Source organism: Phyllobates terribilis, unplaced genomic scaffold (assembly GCF_046119375.1).
Source record: "Phyllobates terribilis strain yellow unplaced genomic scaffold, ASM4611937v1 Scaffold_11__3_contigs__length_659146591, whole genome shotgun sequence".
In the NCBI taxonomy this organism is placed as follows: Eukaryota; Metazoa; Chordata; class Amphibia; order Anura; family Dendrobatidae; genus Phyllobates; species Phyllobates terribilis.
This window is the reverse complement of record NW_027362771.1, coordinates 30,641,403-30,657,508: the sequence shown is the minus strand read 5'-3', so window position 1 is coordinate 30,657,508 and position 16,106 is coordinate 30,641,403. Positions and strand designations below refer to the sequence as shown.

Genomic DNA, 16,106 nt, shown 5'->3' with positions numbered 1-16,106 from the left:
TCCATATGTTTTTAGTTTTCTATAGTAAAATCTATTACCGCAGGTTTTTTTAGGTGCATTCATCGTTAATACAATGGTCTTTTAATCTCTTCGTGACATCTGCCAGAAATGTACCACAGAGCAACCTCCAATTATTTAGGGACCCTTGACTGCGGGGTGACATTGAATATTCCCACATGATCACCTGTCAGTGAAGTTGGCCATTTAAAATTGATAGCTACCACCAAGGCTGGGGCCTTTTCATAAAGTGTTCTTTGACAGAGGAAGGGATGCTGATAGAGTGGCATGGTAGTCAGGGAACTAACAAGGGTTCCCAGGCCGGCCATGTATGTTAAGGTGGCCATATACATACTGTTATGGCTCACCTGGTGAGGTGGATTCGCTAAGCTGTAGGTTGGAAGGTCAGAGTTATCAGCATAAACCATAGTCATTTATTGCAGTTGATTGATGCAGAGTCATTGATGAGTTGGATAGGCTGGACAATATTTAGAACGAGGATTCGGAAAGCTGGATATGATGGACTACATGTGGAATAGCATAGCTGGATATGCTGGATGATACATAGAACAGCAAGGATCAATATAGCAGGGTATGTGGACAAACACGTTTTATTAGCAGAGGCAAGTTTTTGGACAGCACCTTGGAGCGGCAGTGCAGTGTATGCATTCAGGTATCTTGGCACAACAATGCCGAATGTGCAGACACCACCTTGATCCAGTAGAACCAAGTGTGCGGAAAGTACCTGGGAACAGCAAAGCTGGATTAGCAAACAAGCACCTTGACATAGCAAAGTCGAGTTTACAGACAGCACTTTGGGACAGCAGAGCTGCATTGGCAAACAGGTACCTTAAGGTAACAGAGCTGAGTTTGCAGACAACACTTTGGAACAGCAGATCCAAGTTGGCAGACAGGCACCTTGGTGTGGCAGAGCCGAGTGTGCAGACAGCGCCTGAAAACAGCAAAGCTACATTGTCAAACAGGCACCTTGATGTAGCAGAACAAAGTATGCGGATAACAGTTTGCTACAGCAGTGGTGTGTTTGTCAGGAGGCACACTATAATGATAGCAGCAGAACCCAGTGATAGTTAAGCTGAGTTAGTCATATGGCAAGGATGAGTGCAGACACATGGTAGCAGTGTTTGCTTATTATCTGAATACTTAGCCTTTAAAAAGCCTTGGATCATGACATCAGAGGTGTGCACCAGATAACCATCTCTCTTTTGAACTGTCAGCCTTCCATTCATTCTAGTAGAGAAAATTCCCACAAACTTTTTTATAGACCAAATCAGATCATTTCAGTCTCCATGTCAGGATCAGTGGCATAAGCAGACTTGCTGTTAGAAGAGAACCAATGAAATAAGGAAATATGAAAAGCATTGGGAATCTTCAAGGTAGAAAACTGTGTCAAATAGAAAGTGACTAGGTTGAATTGCTAACTTATTTTAAACTAGATGGTGGCCCGATTCTAACGCATCGGGTATTCTAGCATATGTCTCCCGACCCTCCTTTATAATGCCCCATGCAGGAAGTCACATCCCCCGTATATAATACCCCATGCATATAATACCCCATGCAGGATGTCACATCCCCCGTATATAATACCCCATGCAGGATGTCACATCCCCCCTATATAATGCCCCATGCAGGAAGTCACATCCCACTATAGTGCCCCATGCAGGATGTCACATCCCCCCTATATAATACCCCATGCAGGATGTCACCTCTCCCCCATATAATGCCCCATGAAGGATGTCACCTCTCCCCCATATAATGGCCCATGCAGGATGTCACCTCTAACCCCATATAATGCCCCATGCAGGCTGTCACATCCCCCCTATATAATACCCCATGCAGGATGTCACATCTCTCCATAGTGCCCCATGCAGGCTGTCACATCCCCCCTATATATTACCCCATGCAGGATGTCACATCTCTCCATAGTGCCCCATGCAGGCTGTCACATCCCCCCTATATAATACCCCATGCAGGATTTCACATCTCTCCATAGTGCCCCATGCAGGCTGTCACATCCCCCCTATATAATACCCCATGCAGGATGTCCCATACCCCCATAGTGCCCCATGCAGGTCCCCTATGGCCCCATACAAAAAAAAAATCCAATACTCACCTCACTGCTTCTCTGGACTCCAGCGTAGCCGGCATCTTCACGCTGTGTGCTGTGACCGGTCAGGAGAGAGCAGCGGTGTAAAGACGTCACCGCGCCCTCTGACCTGAGACGTCACAGAGCTGCAGCGGAAGACACAGGAGCTGCTGAGCAGGCACGGGGAGGGGTAAGTATGACGCCGGGTGCCGGGGTCCTGAGCGAGCGGGGGGGAGGGACGGGAGGAGAGGAGAGGGGAGGGGAGAGGAGGGGAGGGGATAGGAGGGGAGGGGTAAGTATGATGCCGGGTGCTGGGGTCCTGATCGAGCGGGGGGAGGGACGGGAGGAGAGGGGAGGGGAGAGGAGAGGAGGGGAGAGGAGGGGAAAGGAGGGGAGGGGCGTCACACTTGTCCTCGGGAGATAAGCGGCAAAGACTCTGAGTCGTTCCTGCTGCGCCCGTGCACCATCACTCCCATCATCCACATTCCCTGCCCTGAGGCTATACTCTTCCCATGGGGAGTTATCCCATCCCTTTTCTGCGCACACCACACCAGCCTCAGTAGTCTGCCTCGCAGCGGCGGTACACCCTGACTGCAATCCACGGGTGGCGTAGTCGGACATTAAACCATAAAAACCCTATAAAAGACTGCCACTGGTTTGACCACCCTGAGCCACGGGACCGGGTAACCGCCACGGAGACTACAACTTCCAGAGACCCGGCTCCGGGTAACCCACACACGTGCACACACGGCCCAGGGGGCGCGTCAATATACATTGCAAAAAGGCAATGATTTTACCAGCCAAGGTCACAAAGGAAAATGCATAAACAGGATGCAACAGACCCCCTTACTAAGGGAGGTAACACAGGTGCAAAATACTGATGAAACAACCACTCTCAGCCTACCAATCCATGGAGGGAATGATTACATAGTGAATTTTCCTATGTGACCTTGGATGGTAAATGCCATTGCCTTTTTGCTATGTCTATACTTTTAAATGCAATTGAGAAGGGAAGATGAGGCTCTCGACCAAAGAGAGATTTTTCAGAAGACTCATAGTATGCCTGCTGTCGAAACCTGAGTAGTTTCGAAAGCTTGCAATTTGTTACCATCTTTTCAGTTAGCCATTAAAAGGTATCAACCACTGAGGACTCTCAAATCTAAATATTTTTCAGGAGACTCAGAAACTGAGTTGTTAATAATTTTGTCCCAATAGAAGAAAAAACAGCCAATTGTAGTAATTGGCATTAGAGAAAAGCAGGGAGTATTGTTCTATAGACTGATTAAGTCAGTTTATCCATTAATTTGGGAATGATAAACAGAGAAGAAGTTTGAGGAGATTTTAAGAACTTTGCAGAGAGCCCTCCTGAACTCAGTAACAAATTGCACATCATGGTCAGAGACTATACAAGCAGGAAGATGATGGAACTAGAAACTCTCTGCAGAAAATTGTTACATTGATGGAAGGCCAGCTAATGGTACAATAAGAGACATTGTGAAAAATTGGTCTACCATAATCAAGATAGTAGTGAATATGTACCTCCGGAAGATGTGTGACAAGATGCATAAACATTTCAGCCCATGGTTCTTATGGAATAGAAAGTCACTTGATGAGAAGATTTGAATTGAGAACAATAAGAAAACGATGCCACAAACTATTCAATGTCCTGCACAAAGGCAATGGTTAAAAATGGTAAAGGAGTTCTGTAGTCAGTTTTATTTCCATAAGAATAGGAGGAAGAATGGGCCAAAGCTAAGACCTTCTGAAGAAATACTTTAAGGACGAAAATCGTCCTTTGAGTTTAGAATTAATAGAATAAGAAATAGAAGGAAGAATATGTTCAGGTTCTATTACATTAGAGAGGTTTTTTTTTGGAGGAGTCAAGTGGATCAGAAGACTTGAAGAAAGCATTAGCTTTGCATTTTTTTACGGTTGATAGTAGGTGAAGATGAAGTCAAGTTACGAGGAGGAAAGTGACCACCGAGCTTGACGAAGGTTCTGTCTATGAGCAGACTGAACATACTCTGGGTTTTTATGGTCTGTATAAATGGTCACCAGAAAGTTACCTCATTCATGTAGTTGTTTCTTCTCCTTCAAAGCAATTTTTCAGTTAGATGTTTACTATCACCAATTTAGTAATTCTATTTTGCTTAATTGCCTGGACAAGAAACAACAGGGATGGTTTCTAGATTCAACAGATTTTTTTTGTGAAAGAACTGCTCCTACATCTACATCAAAGACATATATTTCAAATAAAAATGACATATGAGTGGTCTACAACCAGAGCAAGGAAAATACATGACTCATGGAACTTGAAGGCTTGAATTACACAGTCCAACCTCTTCTAAGTGCATTATAACTTCAAAACTTTAAGGTCTACAGTTGGTGACCAGTCAACAATAGAGACTTTCTCTTGATCCATACACAGACCATTAGAAGAGATGATATATTCCAGAAATGACAATTAATATTGTCCAAAAAAGTATTTTCAAGTTTGCAATAAAGATTATTTTCTTGCAATCTCTTTAACACCAAGCGGACATGTAATTATTGTGAATCCAGAACTTTGGAGAAGATGAAGATGTAATTCCGGTAGACTAAAACATACTCATAGTATATCACAAAAACATTTAATTAATTTAATACTGGTAATATGGCTGGAGTGTAGCACTGCCCAAAGTACAGGACGAGGCATTCATAATGACACCTTGTCACCCTCTTAACTACCTATACTATACTAATCAGGTTGTACACTCCACTCCACACAGATCTAATATAGTGAAGGTACAGTGTTCAGAAATGAAGGGCAAAGGATACCAGTCTTTAAAAGTGATTATATTTACACCCCTAGAGAATTAAAAAAGACTGCGGCGATAAAATTAAATAAAAAACACAAAAAAACAAAGCTGCATCCTTTTGGCCTAATATACTTGCATGCATCCTGAATGGGAAAGTTCTAAAATAAATATTATCGTATAGGTATGTATAGAATTGATGTGTATTAAGGGTGAGCCATGTGCACAGGCCTTGTAAGGTGTCATTACTATGAGAGTTGCTATGGACTAGTATTACAGATTAGTAGCTACATACTTATTTATGTGCCATCCAATTGAAGCATGCCACTATTTTTCATTTGTGCTTCAATATAAAATTAAAGTTACAGATTGAAACTATTGGTAATCATCAAATGTTTCAACCATTGTATCAGATTGGCATCCCAGACCAGGGGCGGAAACAAACAGAAAAGGGCCCCTGTGAAAAACATTATATGGACGCCTTACAGTCCAATAATGTGTCAGTAGCAGGGGCTGCTTGCTGCTTTTGAGGTGGAAGTGGGCTCCTTACATCTTCAGCTCCTGTGCGACTACAAAGGTTGCACCAATGTTATGTCTGCCCCTGCCCCCGACATAAAGATAATTGTAAAAGTCAGCCATAGATAATACACTGACAAAATTCTAGAAGATTCTGTTTGAAAATGAATGATTGGCCAGCTATTCTATAATGGCTGATTGACAGATGAAAAAATCCATCATGACAGATCAAACTATTAGCGGATAATTGATCAGCAGCTTTTACATTACTCATAACAACTACTGTGTTGCCCATTGTAAACAATCATTTTTTTAAATTTATTTTACTCACTTATATAGTACCATTAATTTCATAGTGCTTTACAGACAATATTGGCACTGTCCCCATTGGGGCTCACAATCTAAATTCTCTATCACTATGTCTTTGGAGTGTGGGAGGAAACTGGAGAACCTGGAGGAAACCCACGAGGAGAACATACAAACGCCTTGCAGATGTTGTCCCTAGTGGGATTTGAACCCAGGACCCCAGCTCTCAGCTCTTCAAGGCTGCAGTGCTACCCACTGAGCCACCGTGCTGCCCAATCATATACAGTATTATGCAAAAGTTTTAAACAGACGTGGAAAAAGGCTGCAAAGTAAGAATGCTTTCAAAAATAGAAATGTTAATAGTTTATTTTATTCAATTAAGAAAATGCAAAGTGAATATGAAAGAAACCTAAATCAAATCAATATTTGGTGTGACCTCTCTTTACTTTCAAAACAGCATGAATTGTTCTAAGTACACTTGCTCTATTTTTCAGAGGAACTCGGCAGGGAGGTTGTTCCAAACATCTTAGAGAACTAACCACAGATGTTTTGTGGAAGTTGGTTTGTGCAAATCCTTCTGTCTCTTCATGTCATCCCAGACTCAATGTTGTTGAAATCAGGGCTCTGTGACGGCCATATCATTGCTTCCAGGACTTCTTGTTTTTTTTAGGCTGAAGATAGATCTTAATTACATTGGCTGTATGTTTTGGGTCGTACTCCTGCTGTAGAAAAAAATTGCAGCCAATCCAACATCTCCCTGATGGTATTACATGATTGTTATCTGCCTGTATCTCTCAGCATTGATGTCACCAATAAATAGGAAACATTTGAGTACTGCCGTTGCAGAAGTCCGCCAAGGAAACTTAATGCAGCAGATAAAAAAAGACACAACATGATTATTTCCCTTCAAAATTGGAAGATGTAAGATGTCCAGCAGTGTCATCAGCTGAGAACTGGAAGCAGCCAGTGGGACCCACCTGTACCCATTTACTGTTCAGAGCAGTCTGTTTCCATGGAAGAATTGCGGCTAACAACCATGTCTTGTCTTCTACTTTGAAACAAGGATAAGTGATTCAACTATACACAAAAACATAGGAAGAAAGTAGGGTACAGAAAATGGCAGCAGGTGTTCTGGACTGATTAATCAGAGTTTTAAATATTTGGCTGAAACTAAAGGCTGTTTGTTCACTGATTAAGAGCGCTACAATAATGAGTGTTTGCAGGCAACTGCGAAGCATGGTGGAGGAACATTGTAAGATTGGGGTTGCATTTCAATAATCAGAGTTGAGAATTTGATCAAGATTAATGGTGTCTTCAATGCTGAGAAATACAGGCAGATATTTATCTATCATACAATACCATCAGTGAGGCGTCTGATTTGACTCCAAATGTATTCTGCAGCAGGACAAAGACCCCAATCATACAGCAAATGTCAAAAGAATGATCTTCAGCATATTGAAGAATATTAAGTACTGGAAGTGATGACATAGGCCCCAACAGAGCCCTGATCTGAACATCATTGAGTCTGTGTGAGACGGAAGGATTTGTACAAACGAAAGTATGTTACAGTATTTCTCCAAGATGTTTGGAACAACCTCCCTGCTGAGTTCCTTCAAAAGTGTATGCAAGTGTACCTAAAGAAATTGATGCTTTGATACTATTTTGATGGCAAAAGGTCATGACACTAAATATTGATTTGATTTCTCCATTGTTCACTCACAATTATTAACATTTCTATTTCTGAAAGCACTCTTATTTTGCAGCATTTTTTCCACACCTTCCTAAAAATTTTTGCATAGTACTGTACTTGTTTTTATTTTGTACTATGGCAAAGCCCTGATACTTTTCTTGACTGGCACGGTACAGCAGTTCGCTCTTGAAAGTGGATCCCTGCACCTTGATGCTTTCAAGAGTGTTTGCATTGATACTATCACCTTAAATTAACAGAAGAGCCAGCAATGAGGTGCAATTTTAGGAAAACGTTCAACAGCTCTGATTTATAGACTTTCTAGATGTTTCAAATGTGAACCTGCATTTTAAGGCACCTTCTTTTTTACACAATTGTCCTCAAATACACTTGTAAGTAAATGAATGGTTACATTTGCATGAATGTGTTTATGTAAAAGCTTGATGTGTTTCTTTATGCAGATTTCACAGTGAAGTTCTCTTAGTGTAGGACAAACCTAAACTAGACCCCGCTGTGGTTACATAGAAAGCCAAACTATATCTGTTCTCAAAAGACGGAGGAATGTTATTGACTTTCATATCATTTATTTTTTTCTTGGCTTGCAGCTCGGTTTTCACATGAACAAACTACATGATTTCCAAGTTAAAAAGAACCTGTCTTGTAAAGTAACGCTATTATCCTGCAGATACGGGGTTAATCTGCAGGTTAATAGTGTTCTGCCACCCTCCGGCCACCACACTGAGAGCCTCACTGTCAAGAGGAAATTAACTTTACCCCCCTCCAGCAGTGTTTGAATTCCAGTTGTAGGGTCGGCGCCAGCACTGTTTCAGTCACCGCTCTGTATATAGAGAGCGGTGGCAGTAACCGCGTTCCTGGCACTGACTGATAGCAGCTCAGCATTAGAGCCTGTTTTCAGTCAGTGCCAGGGTAGCGGTTACAGTCACCGCTCTCTATGGACTGAGCAGTGACCAAAGCCGCGCCGGTGTCACCCCTATGACTGGAAGCCGAACGATGCAGGGGGGGATAAAGTTAATTTACAAGATGGCATTTACAAGAATAACCTCAGCCATTTTAGTAAAAGGAAAATTCAGATGCAAAATAGCGGCCAACAATGGTTGGGAGTGAAAATCCAGCACAATTTCTCAAGCTGTACAACAGGAGCCACTGGTGGTCAATCAGCAGAATCCTGACATTTTGTTTGTTAAATGTTTATTAGAAGCCCTGATGAGTTACTTTTCAACAGCCACATCAACATAAGAAATCTAAGTCAGAAAACGAGCTACAGACGTCTATGGAACAGTGTTGTGGCTCATGTAGATTGTAAGCCTGTGAGGTCAGGGTCCTCTTCCCCTCTGCACCAGTCTGTTTTCTCACTTTATTTAATGTATGTTTTATATACGTGATATGTATATAACACTTTTCACATGTACAGCAGCCTGGAATTAATGCTGTTTTAAAAATAATAATTATTATTATAATAATTATAAAATGCTGTGTGCAATGTGCAGATTTAAATCAATAGCCTTAAGACCAATAAATACAGCTATAACGAAACCATAAATAAAGCATAACTTTTAATTCATTCATAAAGAAAAAGGTATAATGTGCACATGTTTATTGACGTGCGCAATTAAAAGCACACTGAACCCCTAGCAGGTTATATTATACATATTATTATTATTGTGAATATTCAGAGATTCCGCTAATGTATTACTAAATTTCCAACAAATGGTGAGCTGATACTTGCTTTGATAACCTATCAGATATTGATATCAGATATATTGGGATTCCTCATATCTGAAAATAATTATCTACCATAATGCACAATATAGGTCTTAGATATAGTAATAGCTAATTAATGCTGTTAATAAATAGAGACATTTAGGACTGTATTTGCAGCTAGATTTAATCTAATGTGATGCTTATCAGTATGGTCATCACATGAAGCAGCTGCGGTCCGTTATCCTATTTGGTCAGGATTTTTAGATCCTATGCTAACATTATTCACCATAGTAGTAGAGTGCTATTTTAAAAAAATCAGAAATGTCTCCTCATCAAGTTTCATCTTTATAGGCTTCATCAGGGTAAAGAAAGTCTCTGAGCAGTATCAGTCTCATTATCCCTAATAAGCAGTAAGGGTGAAACATGTTGGGGAGACTTTTCTAATTTTTTTAAAACCGCACTGAACCCCTATGGTGAACAATATCAATATATGATCTAAAAATCCTTACTAAATAGATACCAAAATACATCGACTTTTTTATTAAGATATTATTCTGACTCCATAATTTGAGTAACAAGTGTAAGGCTCTTTAGACAGCATTTCCATGTACAGTACATTACAGTGGTGGCCAAAAGTATTGGCACCCCTGCAATTCTGTCAGATAATACTCAGTTTCTTCCTGAAAATGATTGCAATCACAAATTCTTTGGTATTATTATCTTCATTTAATTTGTCTTCAATGAAAAAACACAAAAAGAATTGTCCTAAAGCCAAATTGGATATAATTCCACACCAAACCTAAAAAAGGGGGTGGACAAAAGTATTGGCACTGTTTGAAAAATCATTTGATGCTTCTCTAATTCGTGTAATTAACAGCACCTGTAACTTACCTGTGGCACCTAACAGGTGTTGGCAATAACTAAATCACACTTGCAGCCAGTTAACATGGATTAAAGTTGACTCAACCTCTGTCCTGTGTCCTTGTGTGTACCACATTGAGCATGGAGAAAAGAAAGAAGACCAAAGAACTGTCTGAGGACTTGAGAAACCAAATTGTGAGGAAGCATGAGCAATCTCAAGGCTACAAGTCCATCTCCAAAGACCTGAATGTTACTGTGTCTTCCGTGCGCAGTGTCATCAAGAAGTTTAAAGCCCATGGCACTGTGGCTAATCTCACTAGATGTGAACAGAAAAGAAAAATTGACGAGAGATTTCAACGCAAGATTGTGCGGATGGTGGATAAAGAACCTCGACTAACATCCAAACAAGTTCAAGCTGCCCTGCAGTCTGACGGTACAATACTGTCAACCCGTACTATCCGTCGGCGTCTGAATGAAAAGGGACTGTATGGTAGGATACCCAGGAAGACCCCACTTCTTACCCCGAGACATAAAAAAGCCAGGCTGGAGTTTACCAAAACTTACCTGAGAAAGCCTAAATCATTTTGGAAGAATGTTCTCTGGTCAGATGAGACAAAAGTAGAGCTTTTTGGCAAAAAGCATCAACATAGAGTGTACAGGAAAAAAAAGGAGGCATTCAAAGAAAAGAACACAGTCCCTACAGTCAAACATGGCGGAGGTTCCCTGATGTTTTGGGGTTGCTTTGCTGCCTCTGGCACTGGACTGCTTGACTGTGTGCATGGCATTATGAAGTCTGAAGACTACCAACAAATTTTGCAGCATAATGTAGGGCCCAGTGTGAGAAAGCTGGGTCTCCCTCAGAGGTCATGGGTCTTCCAGCAGGACAATGACCCAAAACACACTTCCAAAAGCACTATATAATGGTTTGAGAGAAAGCACTGGAGACTTCTAAGGTGGCCAGCAATGAGTCCAGACCTGAATCCCATAGAACACCTGTGGAGAGATCTCAAAATAGCAGTTTGGAGAAGGCACCCTTCAAATATCAGGGACATGGAGCAGTTTGCCAAAGAAGAATGGTCTACAATTCCAGCAGAGCATTGTAAGAAACTCATTGATGGTTATCGGAAGCGGTTGTTCGCAGTTATTTTGGCTAAAGGTTGTGCAGCCAAGTATTAGGCTGAGGGTGCCAATACTTTTGTCTGGCCCATTTTGGAGTTTTGTGTGAAATGATCAATGATTTGATTTTTGCTTCATTCTCTTTTGTGTTTTTTCCTTGCAAGCAAATTAAATGAAGATAATAATACCAAAGAATTTGTGATTGCAATCATTTTCAGGAAGAAACTGAGTATTATCTGACAGAATTGCAGGGGTGCCAATACTTTTGGCCACCACTGTAAATAAGTAATGAATGTCACCAATTTTCTAAGTAAATATATTTCTAAAGGTGCTATTGATATGAAATCCTTACCAGATTTCGGTAACAGCCCATCCAATTCAAAAATGCAAAGAAATGAAACCATAGATGTCCATAAAATAAGTTATGTGTAAAGAAAAATGACACAGAAAAAAAGTATTGAGCACGCTTACTGAAATTTATTTAATACTTCGTACATGTTAGGAATTGTGATTCTGTGCTCTGACCTGGGAATAGATCAGGTCCGGTACTGTGCTACTCCGCTCACAGGCGCCGCCATTGTCCTGACCTTTGAGGCAGAAATACTATGCATGAAGGGAAACCGTCACAATCTTATAGAGCATCGCGTTCTGGTGTTGCGGGACGTCGTGTCTCTCACTGGCTTCCCTGGGTGCCAGGGAAAGCAGGACGCTGCTGTGTCTGGTACTAGGCAGTGGTGGAATGTTGTCCATTCTGCTGTGCAAGCTAGCAGGGAGTGGTTGTCTGGGTATGATTGGGAGGTATTCAACACCTGATCATTAAGCGAGCTATTTAACCCTGTTCCCTCCTCAGGCCTTTGCTGTTTATTGCAGTTCCAATGTGCTGTGGAGGTGAGTGGTGCTAGCATTAGTGTTGCTATCTTTTCAGGGGTTTTCTAATTTTCCCTTCTGGTTACACTTCCTGGGGTTCTTGCAGAGGTACTCACCTGTTCCTTGACTAGGCACCGACCGCGTCACCAGACGGCAGCTGTCCGTGGGCCTGGGAAAGTCTCTGCCAAAGTCCCCTTTTTATTTACTGGGAGCTAGGTGAAGAGTATTCCCAGCCGTCAAGGGCTCGCCTAGCTGGGCAGCTTGCGCCAAGTGCATCTGTGGCTGCGCCTTTGCTGGTTTGGTGCCAGGCTTACTGGGTCTCTCTGCGTAGCGCATAACAATACAAAAGCCTTTGGTGATGACAGCTTCAAGACGCCTCCTGTATGGAGAAACTAGTCGCATGCATTGCTCAGGTGTGAAAATTGCTAATGTGTTTAATACCTATTTTACCTGCTGTATGTCTGTATTGAACCAGCAGTCTCACAAAGAACTTTACCAGATAGTGTCAACTTAACTGCAGAGGCATATATGAAGATTCCAGAAGTTTTATTCTCAGGCTGAATTCTTGTATTATACACAATAGTAACAGCAGTATCTTCAACAGTTGCAGCAAGTGAAAACATAATTATGAACCAGGGATGTACAGACATGAACATCAGACGATGATGGCTAACAAAGACTAACTGAGAAAGAAGGGATAAGTTACTTACATCAGAGCTGGACTAAAGGAGAGGGACAGGACAAACTTAAAAAGGCAAACCTGATTGCATAGTAGTATAGCAACAACAATACAATGATAATACAATACTGTATGATTCCCAAATAGTGGGACATGACAGACACTGTCTTATGTGATGACCATACTGATAGTCATACTGAAGGCCCATATATAATCATCGCTATGGATTTAATCCAGTTACAAATACAGTTCTACATGTCTCTATTTATTAACAGCATTAATTAGCTATTACTATATCTGAGAACTATATTATACTTCATAATGAATAACAATAATTATTACTTTCAGATATGTGAAGCACAATATATTAATATTTAATGGGTTCTCAATGCAAGTATCAGGGCACCAGTTGTTGGGAATTTAATTATACATTAGCGTAATCATTGAATATTCTCAATAATGATAATATCTATAACCAGCTGTGGGTTGAGTGTGCTTTTAATTGCGCACTTCACTATACAATATGCAAATTATATCTTTTAGTTTATGAATTAATTAAAAGTTACATTTTATTTTTGGTTTGGTTTTAATGGGATTTACTGGCCTTAGGGCTATTGGTTTAAATTGATAATTAATCCCTACAATACTATAGAGCCTTTTTGTTGAATACAGCAATAAGCAGATTTGCCACTTTCTGGGGGGTGGTAGTAGAGGCAGGGGTCTGTCAATGCTTTAGACCAGATATCTAGAAAAAATATTAGCATTCATTATAATTCTGTCCTCTTATGATAAGCTGAGAAATTATTAGAATGATTAGCCTACTGTGGAGGCTTTATGGCCATTAAAACTATTTTTTTCATATAGAAAGTAATATAAAAATTAAAAAAAACATTGATTTAATCAGTAAGTCATTTTCGATAACTCCTTTAAACTTAGATAGCATACAGAAACCACAATGGCAGGTCATCTTTAGGGTACAGATGTGATGAATGTTTTACCGCAAGGATCTATACAAATTGCACGTGTTTTTTGCCTATTTTACAGCATATGTGCAGTTTCATGGATTTCACTCTTTCCATGGTGAAAATCCCCAGCATGCCCTTAATTTAAAGCGGTAAAATCTGCTACATGTGAATCAGGCTCTCAAGACGCAGTTTACATGCAATTTACCCATGTAATGATAAATTGACTTAACAAGTGTTCATGCTTGCAGCCATATATTAGTGAATGGTAATAAAGCAGTAAAAAGTGTTGAGAATGCCAGAAATAAATACCATCATATCAATTACGGCATTAGTACAAGACTCGACATAATCATGATTTGACATTAGGAATTAAGCAATACCACAAATACACCAGAATATGCCTTTTGCATGAATGGATAGCAATGCAGTCATGTTGACTTGGTCTTATGGCTCCTAGCCTCGATGCAAAATATGTAACAAACTACCTGGTGCCATTTAAGGATGTCTTTTTATGTGTCAGAGAGACCTTGAGGCACCAGGGCTCAGCTACTACTGCTACCTCTGTGTCACATATAGCTACACTCCTGGACAAGCCATGCATGGCTAGTATCTTAAGTGGATTAATACAATAAATAGTAGAAATGGTTAATGATTAAAGCACAGTGTCCTTCTCCTCTGTACACAATGTTTCCATTTGGAGAGAGGTTACATTGTCAGCCATCACTGTAGAAGCGGTGTCATGGCTATCAATGGAAATGCTAGTGGAGGCATTGGTATTCCCTAAATTAGAAGGTACGCAACACAGTACGTTTACTGATGTGCCGCCAGAGGAAATGTTACTTTCATTGCAGTTTTCAGAAACTATAACTGAACATGATGGTACAGTCTCCATCCCTATAGCAGTATCCTGACAGGTTGTCTGGCAATGATCACACGTCTCATCTGTTGGGAGTTTCAGAAACTCAGGTAGAATAAGGTCATCTTTACTGAGCAGTCCACGCTGGTCATCAGCCCGGGTATTCTGCACTCTATTCAGCATTTCCACCAATCCTAAAAATGGAAATTAATGCAATAATTATAGCATTTTTATTCTACTAAAAGGAATAAATATATAAAAAACTATAAACCATTAAAGTCGAGGTGAATTCTTATAGGGAAATTATAAAGTTAAGTTAAAATTGGTCTTTTTTCTAGCTGTAACTCACCAGTAATAACTCCAGCGCTGGGCATTGTGCTATCCTCCTGCCTCTGCAAGTTATCTCTGTTCTTCTGCACGTCAGCGTACCATGCCTAAAAACTCCTGAAAAACCCAGCTCTACTATATCATTTGGCAATTGTGCTATTTCTCTGGCCAGTACTGCCTTGAGTGAAAACTCAGGTCTACTATATTGCTGGGCAACGCTGCTTCACTGCTAGCCATTACTGCCTGTGAACCTAGTCACAACTCATGGACAAGCCGTGAGGCTGGGTAGTCAAGAGGTCCGAGATCAAAAGCCAGGAGGGTACATCATAGGCAGAGAGGTGAGAAAGGTCACAGTCTGGGGTCAGAATTCCAAGAAGTTAGCGGATCATGACAAAAGAACTAGACAAACAGATGGTTAAAGGCAAATCCGAGGCCAAGCAGCAAAGATCAGAATACAAGACTAGGAGCACAGAGCACACGCACACCTCTTAAGCTAAGCTACAATTGGCAGCAATCTAAGGCAGAGAGCTGGCTAAATAGCCAGGTAACTACTTTGAACAGGAGATACATAGGGAAAGTCCCGACATGCCCTAGCCCTGATTGAACGTTAAAACTGTCACTCAAGACACTTACAGCTCAGCAAGCCCCAGCTTCCGATTAGACAGCTTAGTTGTCCATCAGCAAACTGACAGCTTAGCACACCCTTGCCCTAGTTTGAACTGCAGAACAGTTATTCACTGCGGCCAGACACACCAATAAGCGGAATAGTGACAGTGCCTTGGACTTTGTCAATCACTGAAAGCAGGATTTAACATGCTTCAGACGGAGTGCATCACTCATTCTGCCCATTGGTGCCCTTGTCACGTGATTGCTGGGTTGTCATGACAGTTGGGGGTCCGCTGAAGGCCCCTGTGCCTGTCATTACGATACTCTTGTGAACGCCGGCTCCTGGCCAGCGTTCATAGGAGATTGTGATTTCTGCTGAAGCACTGCTATGGCAATAGGATGATAGCAGATAAGTCTACTAAGGGGACTTTTAAATAAAGCTAAAAAAAAGTTTTTTTGCCGAAAAATAAAAATGTTACAGGTCTAAGAAAATGGAGACACAGGCAAATTTTTTTATTTTTTTTTTTTTTTACAAATTTCTGACTTTTTTTTCCACCACTGAAGTTAAAAACCTATACATGTTTGGTATGTGCGTACTAATACTGACGTGGAGAATCATAATGGCAGGTCAGTTTTACCATATAGTGAACATGGTAAATAAAAACCCCAAAAACAATTGTGGAATTGTACTTTTTTTGCAAT

The 16,106-nt window shown here is 40.8% G+C and overlaps 1 protein-coding gene across 3 annotated transcripts in view; it reads right to left on the bottom strand.

The window, feature by feature from the left end:
- Positions 1-11,357: 11,357 nt before the first annotated feature.
- RGS14 (regulator of G protein signaling 14) overlaps positions 11,358-16,106 on the bottom strand; it is a 311,115-nt gene continuing 306,366 nt past the window's right edge. For 2 of the 3 annotated variants that reach the window (XM_073651171.1, XM_073651172.1), the window contains one exon: positions 11,359-14,665. In XM_073651171.1, coding sequence (XP_073507272.1) covers positions 14,268-14,665 — 398 coding nt within the window. In that variant the 3' untranslated portion in view covers positions 11,359-14,267. Of the gene's footprint in view, positions 14,666-16,106 lie in introns of all 3 variants that reach the window. The other variant, XM_073651170.1, reaches the window with a different exon arrangement.